The sequence below is a fragment of the Sceloporus occidentalis genome, unplaced genomic scaffold (assembly GCF_023333645.1).
Source record: "Sceloporus occidentalis isolate IW3139 unplaced genomic scaffold, rSceOcc1.0.p SCAF_33, whole genome shotgun sequence".
In the NCBI taxonomy this organism is placed as follows: Eukaryota; Metazoa; Chordata; class Lepidosauria; order Squamata; family Phrynosomatidae; genus Sceloporus; species Sceloporus occidentalis.
This window is the reverse complement of record NW_028317013.1, coordinates 8,339,652-8,356,033: the sequence shown is the minus strand read 5'-3', so window position 1 is coordinate 8,356,033 and position 16,382 is coordinate 8,339,652. Positions and strand designations below refer to the sequence as shown.

General features: G+C 37.4%; 1 protein-coding gene across 5 annotated transcripts in view; it reads right to left on the bottom strand.

Annotated features, from left to right (window-relative positions):
• Positions 1-7,683: 7,683 nt before the first annotated feature.
• LOC149298396 (acetyl-CoA carboxylase-like) overlaps positions 7,684-16,382 on the bottom strand; it is a 151,730-nt gene continuing 143,031 nt past the window's right edge. For all 5 annotated transcript variants that reach the window (XM_089487464.1, XM_089487465.1, XM_089487466.1 and 2 more), the window contains 2 exons: positions 11,759-11,895; positions 7,684-7,810 (listed from right to left, as the gene is read on the bottom strand). In XM_089487464.1, coding sequence (XP_089343590.1) covers positions 7,684-7,810; positions 11,759-11,895 — 264 coding nt within the window. The remainder of the gene's footprint in view (positions 7,811-11,758; positions 11,896-16,382) is intronic.

The window sequence follows — 16,382 nt, the reverse complement described above, 5'->3', positions numbered from 1 at the left end:
TACCGAGAAGCTATTTCATGAAATAGATGGCACTGAAAATATTTTTGGGGTCAGACAGTAAAATGTCATGGGCCAGCCCTGATGCTCACACACACTTACACATATACATACATGCTCACAAATTTACACATACAAATTATGTACTTTCTCTTACCCTCCTTTTTGCACCAGCCTTACTTCACTGGCGACAGCTTTCTTTCTGTCGATTGCACACTATACACTCAAGTTATGTGAACCCGTTGTGTTCCTGCATCCCTGGGCTGATCCAAAGTTGTTCACAAAGCGCTGGTCCGGACTGGACCTTGAACAATTTTAACACCTTTTGATGAGTGGCCCCTAAGTATGCCACTATAACAGATGTATTTTCTAGCATTATATTCTTTATGTTGCTTCATTGACTTGGGCCCACAATTTTTTTCACTGAGGATCTATGGCATTTTCCTTCTCCGTACACTTCTACCTCTTACAGATGTTAGGGCTCACAGTCATCGCAATAAGCCAAAGTGTCTGTATCACCTAGCTATGGCTTGTGTTTGTTATTTTGCTTATCCCTAATAATATTTTTGACCTTTTTTTATCTCAGAATCATTATCATAAAAATTTAAAATATAAGATACTGTTCAGTACTAGGTATTTCTCTTGCCTAGCAGAGAATTTAAACTTTGTGACAAACAACTTCATTTACAAGTGTGTGTCTAATTAGTTGCAGAATTAGTGAAGCCAAGTTTCTGCCTCCATCCCCCTCCTGTAGATGGGATAAAGCCTCGAGGGATAGTGGTAGAACAAGCAGAATCGCATTTCCAATTATTTTGCTGAATTGCTAATTTAGTTATTGTGCCTAGTCTAATTGTGATGGGTATTGGGTGTGCAATTCAATTTGCTTTTAAATATTTGTGGGGAGATTGATCTGTTATGCAGCTGACCTATTTTGTGGCTCAAATTGAGAGAGCAACACAAAACACAAACAGCTACAAAGCTTTAGTTTGTCGCAGTTTTATTTTGATCTCTCATCCCTCTTTGGACTATAAATGCAACAAAAGGTTTAAATTAAAAACATCCACTTTGATCTTTTGCTGTTCAAAGCTTAATTCATCGTTTCTAAGCATTTATAACAACTTAGAGTAAAGACTATTACATGTTGTCCTCCCACACTTCTCTCCTGCTTTCTGTTTTAAGCACGTCCCATTTTAACCATTATGGTGCCAAGTTTATCATTAATGGTAGTACTTCAATTCATAAGTATTGCTTCTGTTGTCAGGCACTTCAACACAATTCCAAATTAAATAAGTGCTGATAATTAGGCTTCTGGGTTCCCTGAGCCTTACTTACTGCTAGCAATAATGGATTGGTGAAGGGGACTCAAAAACTACTGGAATTAGCTAAATCCATTATTCCAGGGCAGTAGTAACCCCAATGCAATTCCAATGAGTAAAGGGCAGAATAGCTGCTAGCCACCACAGCACTGTCATTTAACATGTTAATAGAAAAGGAAACCAAGCCAGCAGCTGGAATTAGTGTGCGAGAGGTTTCATTGGACTGGGTTGCCTAAGGCAAGAAACAGAAACAACTTTTCAAGTATTTGTTTTGTAATTTAACCATTACACAAAGGTAATCCAGAGAAACTCACATCACAGCACAATGCTCACACAATAGTGTTCTTGCTATACGAAACCTAAAAATAGGACTCTCTTAAAGTTTAGTAATTAACAGTGTAATGGATTAGCATAATGAAGCTAAATCCAATATACTTCAGCTGCAATGAACAAGGTAGTGAAGTCTATGACCTTTAAATGCAACTTTGATTACTGCACACACAAAATTAAAACTGGCAATGTATCAATTATAATCTCTCTCTGTGTCTATACATACACAGAATAGTGTGTGTTATATATATATATATAATAAAATAAAAATAATGGAAAACACACCAAGTAAACATTACATTGTTTATTGAGGTAAATTAAGATGCTGTGGCACTGTAAAGAACAGTAAGATAATTTTGTTTATTACAAAAATGTGTAGTATTTCCTTTCTGGATTTTTTTATTTTTTTATTCTTGAAGTCACTAATAATACATCACTTGAATACAGTAAAATGCTACAATTCTAATGTTACATATCTACTAATATCTCTTTATTAAACATGAACCTAAAACATTCTATAACAAAACATCACAAATAGTAGTGTTTGTTAAGATGATTATTCTTTTGACCTTATTATTTTAACACAGGAAATATAACCGGATTTATAGCCTCTGTGTTATAGCTAATTGCAGAAAACAAAAATGATTTTCATGAATACCACAAAATAATGATTTGCACGTCCTCTTTATGAAACCAATGTTATGGGTTTTGTTTCTTGCATTTTATCAGAACAGGTCAAAGTAAATGACACAGTAACATATATAACTGTACAGCATACATCTCCTGACATAAATAAGCAGTGCTCTGACACATTAACGTCTAATGCTCAGCTGCGAGTGAGTGATAAGTCTAAATGTAAACTCAAATTAATAAAGAAGATCAACTTGAGATTAATGGTGCAAAGTAAAAGTAGAAAACAATGAGTATTTAAGATATAATATTATAGTCATCTGCCTTTCAGGGAAGTAAGTTACAATGCTCATACACATACTTGGCATGGTATAAATAATTAAAAAAAAAACTTAATTTCACATGGCCTGATATGGATGGGTTTACTCAATACTCAGTTGTGAGTAGACAAACATCAAAAGGGCAAACACAGATGAATTACCCCTACGTACAGAGCCTTCCTGGCCCTGAAGCATAGTTAAACTGGTGGGATTTCTTCAAAGATTTAATAATGCCCTGTTAAGTGAATAGACCTGTGCATGTTGCTCAGCTTCCTGTTCCCTTCTTACCCTTACAAAATGCTTTCGTTATTCAAGAAAAGACTGTGATGTCATCCAGCTTCATCAAGCTTGACATTGCTGAAAATTACTGATGAATATGCTCCACAGACGTCTAGCACTTTTCTTCCGTTTGTGTTACTAGCTGCAAGCAAATGCATTAACATAACTCCTGGTAGGGTGCTTTAAGGACCAAGCTTATCTGGTAGGCACATGGGCCGCTGATCTTTAATGAATTATTCGTTTTTGTTATAAATGTAGGGTTAGAAAAGATCAATCAGCATTAATCAGTTGAGAGAAGGCTGAATTTCAAACACAACAATACTGCTCACACCCTTTGGTGTATAGACCCCAAAAAAGTTGTGTTATGTTGCTGCAAATAGAGAACATCAATCAGGATACGGACTAGAAGTTTCCTTCCCAACTAAACTACAGAGCATACCACAAAATCAGCAAGCTGGATTTAGTTCAGTGGACAGTCCTTTTGGTAATCAAATGGATCCCCTCAACAGAGAGATCACTCTCAGAAGAGGTCACACTGTTTTAATACAACCATTTACTATTGGGTCACAGTATTTTTCATTATGTATATTTTTCATCAATGCAGTTGTGTAGCGAGGCTGTAACAAACATTTTAAGCAGCAGTACAAAAACCTTTGATGTATATGTTTGTATATAGATTAATTCCTAATCACCTGCTTAGAACAAATGATTCCCAATACTGCCAGTTATCTTGCTAATCTTATTTCATTTGCAATGGTCTTTTGTTAATAGGTGGAACGTGAGAAGAAAATCCTTGTCTCGTGGAATAATAATTACATTGTGCATTGTATTTGTAACATAGTTTTTGGTCACTCAACGAAAGATTCCTGAACTGTAATATTAAAGGTACCTTTTTAGAATTATACACACAGTTTCAGCTGAAGCACTATATTGTAGGTTTGCATATCACACATGCAGCAACACACAGTTACGCCAGATGCCACCATTTGAAAAGGCTCATGTAATTGTTGTAACCAAGTCTCAAGTTCAGTTTGCGAAAGTCAAAATTATTATTATTTTTTTTTATCTTAAACACGGGAGAGAGGGACATGTTCACAGTCCTTTGTGATAACTGTTAGTTTCTCAAAAACTACTAAACTGTAAAAGATGGGTGTCTGGTCTACTTGTATAACAAATGGATTTCTGCCATTATGCCATTAAATATACCGTATTGGCTCGTATATAGGCCGCCCCCTAAAAGTTTGGTGCTTTTTTAAAGCACATCGTGCATACGTGCCGGCAGCGGAGGCTATTTACCCGCATCGCCGCAGCCGGTGACCGTCCGCACCCCCCCCCCCCGTGGAAAGTGCTGGCAGGGGAGGCTGTCTGAGCGTATCGGAGAGTAGGATGCAGGTCCCCTGCACCGCTGCGGGGGATCTGTATCCTAACCCCGCTGCCTGCCCGGCGGCCGGGACTGCATGTCCCGGGCGTCGGGCGCTAGACCCCGAATATAAGCCGCACCCCCACTTTAAAGACTTAAAGTGGGGGGAAAAAGTGCGGCCTATATTCGAGCCAATACGGTATATTTGGATCACTGGAGAGTGGAGCAAAAGATATGCTTGACTACCATTGATGCATGATACAGATCACATGGAACCCCTAGGACTTAGTGCTATAGTCATAGTCATGCCCCTGTAGCTATATTATAGGATAGAATAGGTACAATTACATGTGTTATTAAAAAGACACAATATGTGGATGAGGTTCTTTATGTTTTTGCAGAGCTGTATTGCCTTTTATCCTTCATATTTATGCTACTGCTATCCTGGAAGAAGATTCCACAAGAATAAATGTGTTGCCAGAAGGAGCATCATTAAAAAACCCTGATTTTTGTAATTTGCTAAGAAATTATGATTTTGTAAGATCTATAAATAAGCTGTTATTTCAGAAAGTTCTTAGCAGTTATGAGAATATAAATGTTGGTGACAAAGCAATGATATTTGTATACTTTTTAATGGATGCCTATATTGAGGGTTTGTGTAATGTATATTGCACTGAATTTAATTTGGAGGTGTCTTGCTTGAATCCTAAAAAGTAGTTTGCCATTTGGCTATTCCTTTCTTGTTAGTTATTACTATTATTAAATCTCCTAGTTAAAATAGCTGCATTTTTGGTATGGATTAAGCAGTGCTATCTGAAATTTTCGAAAATATTTTCAATCAAATATTTTTCCTGATAAAAAAAAAAAATGAAAATAGGTCAAGTTGTTCCCTACAGAAAAATCATTCCACAGTAGATACAGTGATTTGGTTTTGTATAATTGATATAGCCCATGCACAAATATTTTAGTGTTCAAAAAAGAAAGAGTAGAACTATCAATAGATTTTAGCAGAAGCAATATGAAAACACTAGGTTTGCCTAGAGAAAATTTTCAGGCAGAAAATACCATATCTTTCACGATGAGCTGACAGCCATGTAAACTAAATACTTCAAAAAAGTTCTGATTGTTACTCTGCAAGCATCTACAAACAGAATGGCTTGAGTGGTTACAGTTACTCTTGGATAAGCCTCATGGAGTCTCGAGAAGCCCATCTTGTCAGGGTTCCTACTCAGCCCTCGCTGTTTTGTACAATGGTATTTCACCCCATAATTGCACCTGCTAATGGGGGGGGGGGGGTTGAAGAACACTGCCCCAAGATGTAATTGGTATATAACCCTCCCTGCATCTCAATTTTTGCTTGTTGCGATGAGAATCATAGCAATATTACAGATTGTACACAGGCCATGAGGTAGATCCATTTTGTCACGCATTTTAAAAACATGGCTGTTGGGAAAACATTTAGGTAATTTAGTGCTGTGACAAAAAGGAATGTTAAATTATCCTAAAACCCAAATAAAAATGACTGTATGAACCATTTTGAGCCATTAGATTCACTTTTCAAAATATAAAATTGCTAATAACGACTATACTTCTTATGTCTTGAAAATGCTGGCGCACGCCTAATATAAATGAAGTATAGGGGGCTGCTTAGGAATTAAAAACTATAGCGAAGGATTATACATTTAATGAACTAAGTAGAAAACATCACCTACACATTATCCTACTTCCATTCTCGTGGCTGCATCTCTTGTATTGGATCAAATGAAGGGAAACAGAATTCACAGAGGAAGAGGATCAAGCAAGACATGGGGAGACATCATTACGCTTGGCATGCCTTCTGTCTTGCTTACCTAATTTAAAACCAGTGTACATGTTCATTTGAAAGCATTGTGCCAGATCCTGTTAAAGATTTCTTCACGGCCATGATTAAAACATAATATAACATTGTTTTTAGTCAATATGTCGTTTGCACTATTTCTGCCTCACTAACTTTGCATCTGTTTAGTATTCAGTGTTCAATGCACAAAGAATGCATATTCTTCTCTCTCTCTCCCATACTGCTTCCATCACACCAAATTATCTATTTTATTAATATCCCCTTGCCTCCATTACCATTACCAAATGGAAGCTCGCTGGTTAGCACATTATTGTGAAGGAAACCTTCACATTCCATTTGAAAATGCCTTATAAAATATCTATGATAGATGCTGGTACGTGAAAATGTGCATGAAGGAATACATCTCTCTTCCCTCTCCAGGCTATTAGATGCATTTTTATTTCACTGTTGCTGGGGTTACCAATGCTTATGAGTTGTAGAGAGAGAGAAAAAAAAAGAGCCCACCGGTGAGAGAGGCAGTCACCTGAGCAAATGAAAATAAATTGTGTTTAATACTCCATAGAGAGATGGATTTGATATATTTCAAACACGTGAAGTGTCCTTTAATTTAGAGCTGACATGAAAAAGACAGGTACGGACACATTTTTCTGTGTACGTGTATAAATTTGGCTAATTTTCATGCGTTTAGGTATTATTTAATAGAGGCTAATTGATCGAAAATATATATTTCAGATTAATAAAATATTATTCCCTGTTTTACTATAGATCGTACCTGCTCATAAAAGCTACAGAAAAAATTCTTCCGCAAACTGAAGCATTGTTACAAAGATTTTTTTTTTTTTTTTTTTTTTTAAAAAGCAATATTTCAATAAACCCACGGAGGTAGTAGATGGAAGAAAAATGTCTTTTGGTCACTGGTATTTTTGACTCAATTTGTGTTTGGTCTTTAGTTGTGTATACCACATTAACAAGTATTTATACACTTCAATACCTCATAAAAGACATACAAAACTTCATAAAACATAATCATATCAAAGGGAAATCCTGTAAGATATAGGAGCCTCTGGTTTGAGATGAGGCCAGGGTCTGTTATTCATGGCCACATCTGGCAACAAGGCATTAGAAGAAGAAAAAAACATGACATGGTAGCAAAGCAGACTTCATTGGACAATGCATCCTCAGATTACAGTTTCTACTACAATAAAACATCCAACAGGTATTATCATGGTGCAGTTTCTTGCTTTTCCAGTCAAAACCCCAAATGATAACACTGCTTAGCAAAACATAGCATTAGATTAAAAGAAAACACAAAAAAACAAACACACACATACACTAAAAGTAAACAAAGAACTTAGTAGCAAATATCTTACACACAAATGCAAGTGTGACTTTAAAATATTACTTCGAAGTGCATTGTTATTTTGACATGTTATTTCTATTACTACAATGCAGTTTTATAAATTAAATCAGTACGTTTATAAATATGTTTTCTACATGTTAACTGACACCCTAAACATTTTCCTGCATTGCATCTGACAATTATTGTGTTTTGTGTTACGCTTGGGATGCAGCAGTTGCGTTGAAATAAAGGTCGGTTTGAGGTTTCTGATAACTCTATGCTGAAGTTGGGGAATCCATGGTTGAGAGAATGCGCACAATTTCAGCTCTCTGGGTTGGTGAAATATGTTGTGTCATGTGCACGATAGAATCCATAGCAACTTCAGGGTTTTCTTGCACCAAGCTGTAAAAAGAAAATTGCATAATATAAATGAACAGTAAGCAAATATATTAAAACACGCAGGCAATGCTTTTGGATTAATGTAATATAAGCCATATATTAAATAAAAAAATTTTTTAAATGTTAAGATCTTACATTTTTTTTTGTAAGTCTTGCCCGAGTCTAGGCCACTAGACTTCTAGAATTACCTAAAATGAGGACACTTACGATATAATGGATGTAATAAGGTATCGTTATAGAAAGCATAAGTCTTTACAAATGACTAGTATCTGCTTTGACATGAAGCCAGGAATTCCCTTATTATGCCTTGCCATCCATAGAAAAATTGCTCTGCAGAAGTGATTTGTCTATGGTAAAAAGGGGCCAGTGTGGGTGATCACACCATATCCAAAAATACATATTCATAGTAAAAATATTGGAATGCATTTTGACAATCCAGAGGTGGAACATATATAGATAACATAACATAGAATTATGGAACCAGATCCATATTGGTCAATGGTCCAAGTAAAAAAATAAATAAATAAATAATGAGATATATATATATATATATACCGTATTTTTCGCTCCATAAGACGCAGTTTTTTTCCTCCCAAAGTAGGATGAAAAATCAGCCGCGTCTTATGGAGCGAAGATGCAGGCAGGGAGGGGGGGGGGCAACGATATACCGTATTGGCTCGAATATAGGCCGCACTTTTTTCCCCCACTTTAAGACTTTAAAGTGGGGGTGCGGCCTATATTCGGGGTCTAGCGCCCGACGCCCGGGACATGCAGTCCCGGGCGCCGGGCAGGCAGCGGGGTTAGGATACAGATCCCCCGCAGCGGTGCAGGGGACCTGCATCCTACTCCCCGATACGCTCAGACAGCCTCCCCTGCCAGCACTTCCCACGGGGGGGGGTGCCGGCACGGGAGGTTGTCTAAGCGCATCGTGCGGATGCGTTTTACCTCTGCACCCCCCGCGGATTTACCGGAGCAGACTCCCGGGTGTCTTGCGGGGTCGGCGGGGGACGTCTACGCAATACAACTTCCGGTGCCGGATGTGCCGCACCGGAAGTTGTATTGCGTAGATGTCCCCCGCCGGCCCCGCAAGACACCCGGGAGTCTGCTCCGGTAAGTTGGGGAGGGGGGGGCAGAGGGGGACAGTGGCAGCCTATCTCGGGGAGGGAGGACAGTGGTAGCATATCTCGGGGAGGGAGGACGGTGGCAGCATATCTCGGGGAGGGAGGACAGTGGCAGCGTATCTCGGGGAGGGAGGACAGTGGCAGCATATCTCGGGGAGGGAGGACAGTGGCAGCGTATCTCGGGGAGGGAGGACAGTGGTAGCGTATCTCGGGGAGGGAGGACAGTGGCAGCATATCTCGGGGAGGGAGGACAGTGGCAGCGTATCTCGGGGAGGGAGGACAGTGGCAGCGTATCTCGGGGAGGGAGGACAGTGGTAGCATATCTCGGGGGGCGGGGGGGGGCAGAGTGGCAGTATGTTTTTTGGTGCTTTTTTAAAGAAAAAAACGTTTTCTTTTAAAAAGCACCAAACTTTTAGGGTGCGGCCTATATACGGGGGCGGCCTATATCCGAGCCAATACGGTACTCACCAAAAGTGTCCAGGGGAGGTCTTCATCTGGAGACCGCCGCCTCTGTCGCCGCCTCTCCTCTTCTCTGGTCCGTTGCGACGGCTAAGGGCGGACTGGATGGAGAGGACGGGGGGATTTGACGCAAGCGCCGTGTCACGTATGGCGCCGGCGCATGCGCAGTACGGCGCTTGTAGTCCAACTACACTTCCCATCATGTCTGACCAGCTTTTTTCTGTGCAGGCATGACGGGAGGATGATGTCCTTTTTTTATAGCCCATTTTTTAGCTCAAAATATTTTTTCCTTTTTTTTCTCCTCTAAAATCTAGGTGCGTCTTATCAGCAGGTGCGTCTTATAGAGCGAAAAATACGGTATATATATATATATATATATATATATATATATATATATTTATATATGAACTTAATTTTCCCCTGATTAAATTTCCTTGGAATTATTTTAATTGGTTTGTATGTGAGACTAATACTACGAGTTAAGATGTATGCCTTGTGTTTCAGTTATTAATTACAATTTACATTATATAATTTTACTGAAACAGATGTTCATGTAAATTCACACACATACCTAAGACACACATGCTATGGCTACATTGTTCATCATTTTGTTATAATACATAGTCCGATTAACCCCTTACTAACCACAGCAGTAGGGAAACGCCAATGGTTTTGAAACCGAAAACTTGTTTTTTTTACTCTTTCAAATAGCAAAGGCGTCTTTTAAATTTTAAAACCAATTTCTTTCTTTGCAGATTTCAAATAGTTTATTTGCATACTCTAACAGTTGAGTATCAGCTGACACTTTTCTCTCATAGCTTTCATTTTTATTTGAACAAGGAGTACAAGCATGTAATATATTGGTGGAGGTATTACGAATTTTTTTTCTTTTGAAAGCCAGTAAAAATATGTGAGAAATTGTGTCAATAAAACTGTCAGCGTACATTCATTGTTGCACTGAATTAATGCAAACGGCTTTGTACTTTTGGCCAGTGATCTAAAAATAATGTCATTGACGGCTTTTTGCTTTTTTCCCCTGCAGCCAAAACAGTATGCAATGACAGTGTCAATTGCATCCTAATAACTGTGTGGTATCTTTCTGTAGCTTCGGGATATCTGAAGTTGATCTTAGGCAGCAATGTATTATAGCTGCCCCCATGTAATATCATTCGGCTAGGGTGGATGAAGTGCTCACAACAACTCTTGAAGGAGAAAATATTTTCATGTTGAGTCATGCTTCCAGAACGCAGTGTTCCTGCGCAGCCGAAGCAGACTTGGCTTTTCACAGCCGGAAAGAATTGAAGTTGAAATCATTAGTTGGTGATAATGCTTTATGATCCTAGGAGCCACTAATGCCTCAACACTTCTGGTCTTAAAGGTACATGTACAACAATGTTGTCCGGAATTAATTAACTGCAGGAGATATGCAATACAGTTGGTACTGAGCGTAAAGGGAGGTTAAAAAAAAAATAATAAAAAAAAATCTTTAAGAATCAAACATATTCATATAATGTATGTAGAGGTAAATAAAGCAAATTGCCGATGCATTTCTATTCTATTAAACAACAAATTATATTTTCTTTTTTCTATTTTCAGTTTTTATTAAAGAAAACAAGGCATCTCTTTGAATAAGTAAATACATTTGGGTGAATAACTTGACTGTAGAGTTATTGGATGAACCGGGGGAACTTTTCATTCTTACAAAACTCTAATCGCAGTTTCTATTATTCAATCAGAAACAGCTATATTGGAGGTATGAATTCGTAAAAACAAAAAAGAAAAGTTTTAAATGAGTTACAATTTAGTATCCATATGTCTCTTTACAACGAAACCAAAAATTAATAATAATATTCTGCACCAGGTAAATAACTAACAAAAATCTGCATCAATCCTCTAGTGTCTCTTGTATGGAAGCAATTTTTCCAGAATATCAATGCCATTTTACACGATTTCATTATTTTTGTCTAAATCTGCCTGAGATACCAAAGGAAACAGAAAAAGCCTAGTGAGGATTCACTATTACTATAGTAATTAAAATAGAGCAGTGTTTTGCTCTTAAAAGAGTGAGTGTAAAACCTACATAAATTTATATGGTGATATTTTTATACTGGAATATAATACACTATATTCTATTTTATTTTTTTGTGTTCATATTTTCAAGGAATTTGTACTCCCTTGTTCCATATGGAATCCTCAAAGATAAGTTGTTTGTTCTGGTGTGATAAAAGCGCTCTCCTCTATTTTTCATTTGAAATATAAAATTATGTTTGACAGAGAGACAACCCTTACATCAACCTGTTCTAAACCTCTGTGTATTATATACACACATAATATCTGGGTTGAAGCATATACACCACTTGCGTTGAGTTACCTGCGAATTTGCTTTAGTATATAATCCCTGGAGATGTACTTTATATTTTCATCCAGCACTGAGCGGGAACCCTCCTCTTCGGTCAGCTGCTTCTCCAGCCATTCAACAACGTCTTTATTGTCATCCCACAAGTAAGCCTGCAAGCGGAGGAATTATTTTTATTTTTATTTTATTATTATTTATTGTTTTATAAAGCGCTGTACAATTGAATCCATTTTATTATTCCTAGCAGAGAGGATATTCCCACTCTTCTTTGCAAAATAAACTGGGAATGGTAACTAGTAATACAACTGATCAGCAAACATACAGAAGGTGCGCCATAGCAGTAAAGCAATGTAAGTCACTATATAGTTACATATTTATTAGGCTCGCAAAAGGTTCAGAAATATATAAAAACAAAAAAAGCTGAACAAAGAAATGTAACTATTTGTTCTGCCATGAAGGTCCTGATTATTTATCAAACAGCACCACCAAGCTTCAGACACAACCAAAGCTAGATGCTGAGGGTCTGTCATCTCTAGCAGGTACATTTTGAACCAATTGACACAAGTGATGAGTATAGTTGTTGTGAAAACCACGTCTTAAGTGCAGAACAACGAGCATCCTTGTCGGTCAGGAAAGGGATCTCTGCATGGACTGGAAACTGCTGTCTGCCTGGCAAAAGCAAAAGCCATTCCTACCTCCAGGTATGTGACGGCTCCTAGAGCCAATCCCATGCTACATTACCCAAAAATGTAACCCTGTGTCTTTCTATAGAGAAAGGTAGACAAGGTTTTTACTGGGAATCATGCAGATGAACACGTGACCACCCATACAGCAGCTGGTCACAAAAAAGAAAGGACAGCAGAAATAAAACTTTAAAAAATAAATATATATAACGGGACTCTGGTGTCTGTAAAGATACTAACAGGATTTCCAGTTATGCTGCGCTGCTCTCTGTTAAATCAGTGGGGGGAAAAAACCCAAAGAATTGTTATAAAGAAAAGTGGAAAATAGAAAAATAAGTAAAATAAAAAAACCCACAAAATAAAAACCATTTTACCATCCTGAAAAATGATATATCTACACATACATAAAAGGAAACCCTTTGCCTTCCACCAACACAAAAATATGAAATTATTGTATCCTATTGGTAGCTATTATTAAAAACTAAGGGATTTAGAAGAAGACACGTTGTATATTATTTATAAACATATTTTATCAGGTTTCGTTGAGATTTTTTAGAACATTGTGAAACACTTATAACACCAACCATTCTGCACTCACACAAAAGAGGGATGTCAGAGGAAGAAATATGGACAAAGGGACCCAAAGACAGAACGTCTTTCCTAAAGAGGGGCACTCGAGACTATGAGTAAGGTGGAGTGTTCCGTGTTTTTCGTTCAGTATACGTACATTTAAATAAATGGTCACCCCAATAAATACAATATTATGAGTTTGGGGACGTATTATTGATAGCATTATAGACCCTTTTTGATATGACGAATCAAATATATGCATTTAACACACAGTACTAAATATATGCACTTTATAAATAGTATTGGTTCTGCTAATGCTTGATAACTAGATATTTTGAAAAGCAAGATTGATCAATCAAATGTACAAAGCTATTAGAACTAAGTGGAACAGTTAAAATGAGCAGAAAAAGGGAAATGTGTGTTATACCTATTTAAAAGTGTTTAGTACTTTTATAGCTGTGTGTGAAGCATTCTGGGTAGATATGCCTCAGCTTTCATGTTGCCGGATGGATGGCTACATTATCATTTAAGAGTGTTTAAAACCTAATAGTTCCTCTCACTCCTCATTTTCTTTACAAATCATTTAGAAATCAGTTTGTTTTTGTCTCCCACAAAGCCAAGTTATACCATTAGTGCTCATTCATATTTATGTAATTTGGTTTGGGTAATTAAACACGGAGCTTGTGATTTAAAGGCACAATCCTTCTCTGTTATTGCTAAAACAAAATCTTAGCAACAATGAGTTTAGTGCATGAAATAATAGTTGGGCACATAAAGGAAACATTTCGGTAAATTTGGCACTGCAGGAGAGGGTTGACCATAAAACCCCAAATACCCTGAGACTGAAAACACTAATTTGCCAGTTCAAATAGACGAAGTTCAATAACCATATATAAAACATTTTCGTTTCTGAGCATAAAGTCATATATTTTAGACTGATATTTTGTTCTGCAATAGTGTGATGTGTCATTTGGTAAGAACAAAAAATGGACCCGGTATACCCAATTCCTTCTGTGGTCATGCTATCTTGTTAGGCTTGAACATTGTAATTTGCCAAATTCACTAAGCGTTATGGAACAGTAGGCTTCTCCTGCAAGAGGGACTAAGATGACTCGAATAATTCTTACTTAGTATGGTAAGATTTATTCAACGGCTCACTAATTTAGGTACGCATAATATGGGCCAATTTGGTCCTTCTTGAGGAAAAGGTTCACTTGGTTTGGTTTCTCATAAAGATAATGAAGTCTGTGAGTTAAAATATTCAACCCACCTGCAAACTCACTCCTCACCTTGAATGTCAAATCCCAAGTTGGGTTCCATATTAGCCCTACTACAACTCTGAGTACTTTCTAATTAAAATGTAATGTATTTTTGAAAACAGCACTGGCTGAAAGTGAACTAAAAGGACATTTACAAAATATGCAACTTATCTATAAATCTCATTAACTGGTTATTTTGTAGGGCTGCAAGAATGTTGGGCTTTCAAAAATAAAAGATACTATTTCTTTGTAATGTAGTGTTTGAGAGAAAATGTTTTTTCTTTAATTTGTCTGGAGGCCCCTAATTTATAGTCCTAAAGGAAAGTAAATGGATCCAGATGGAATGTTTATATTATTTATGCAAAAACAGTATTTGACATTAATAGGTAGACAATCATAGGTCCAGCACAAGACATAGTAACAGGGACAGACATTGAACTTGGAATGGAGATTTGCTCTCAATCCTTAAAACAAATAACGTACAGAGAGAATTCCATCATGCCCAACATTTCTATACCACTGGAGAATTTTGTGTAATAACTAAATAGCTAGACGTCGATAGATCCACCCAATAATATTCAGACTGGTATTTTCTTCTACCATCAGACCATTTTCAGGTCTGAAGAACTACAGAAAGATTTGAGAGTGGGGCCTCTTAGAAATATTTTTTTAAATGTCATGTAAAAAAACTAAATAATAAAAAAAAAAAAACCAATGGATAATGCAGAAATAAAATAAACCTTTGTTGAGCGCGAGAGAGTATGCGTGTGTGTGTATGCATACCTGATTACATAAACTATATTTTGACTTTGTTTATATTTTTTTGATAGCACTGAAAGCCTAACCTTAAAGGAAATAAGCATGCACTGTACGAAAGAACTATAACTGATAAAGCAGCAGAAACTGTTTTAAGACAGCTCTGCTATATCTCCCAATGTATACCTTTTTTTTTACGAATGCCAGAGGAAAACACTGTTTATACCAACCAGCAAATCCACCTCAACTAGGAAAATATTTGTGCCAAGATTTGCATGCGATGCTTAACCATTCAAATACTACAATTCCGTTGTGAGCTGTTATGATTAACTACATCATAAAGCTATAGCAATGCAGAAAAATGCAGTCTAGGGAGCTTTGCATACATTATCTTGCTTTACCACTATGTGATATAACACATGGACACCGGTTTGCCAGAGGAAAATAGAGCTTTTCTGCAAATGTTAGGAGTTGAATGCCTCCACCTTTCAGACGTACCAGCTTCCTCTATATCTGAACAGAGATAAATGCACAGTAAAAACACACTAAAAAAAAAACCTTACACGTGAGCTGCATAGCCAGCTTGTTGATGTATGTATTGCATATGTGTGTTTTTGAATCGGGAAAAATGAAATTACCAACTGTATCTTGAATGTTAAGATATCAATCACTGACTGTGCGAACAAGTGGACATGATTCTCCAAAAACACATTATTGTTTATCTGATCTACACAGCAGTTTACGGATAACAAAAGCTGATGATGGCCTGTAATCACCAAACATTTAGGGTTCCAAAATAAAATAATCACAATCAGTACACAACATGTAACATATGATTCAAAGGAGTTGTTCTGTTATTTTTCTATATGGATTATATATATTATATATTATTTTTACTGTTAAAGGAACAGTCATTTTGTTTTTTAAATGACTGTTCCCTTACAAGATTTACCAGTCCCTTCAGTCTTCCATTGCACATTAGAGCACGTCTGTGTAAAACATCTTCCAAGCTTGATGCATCTTTCTGCCAAATGGGAAAACCTATTGGAAGCGTGCAAACTCCATTTCCACCACGTATACACAATGCCTGGGCACATATTCAGGAGGGCCATGTATAATGCATAATTTACCGTATTTGCGCGATTATAAGACGAGGTTTTTTTCAGAGCAAATGCTCTGAAAAATACCCCTCGTCTTCTAATCGGGGTCGTCTTCTAATCAGACTTCAAATAGAGGTCTGATTATGAGACTAAGATCCAGATCCCCCGCACTGCTGCAGGGGACCTGGATCCTCCTGTCTCACCCCCCCCCCCATCATACACACTTACCGGTGCTTCCTGCTGTATTGCCGGGGCAGCGGGTTGACGTCTA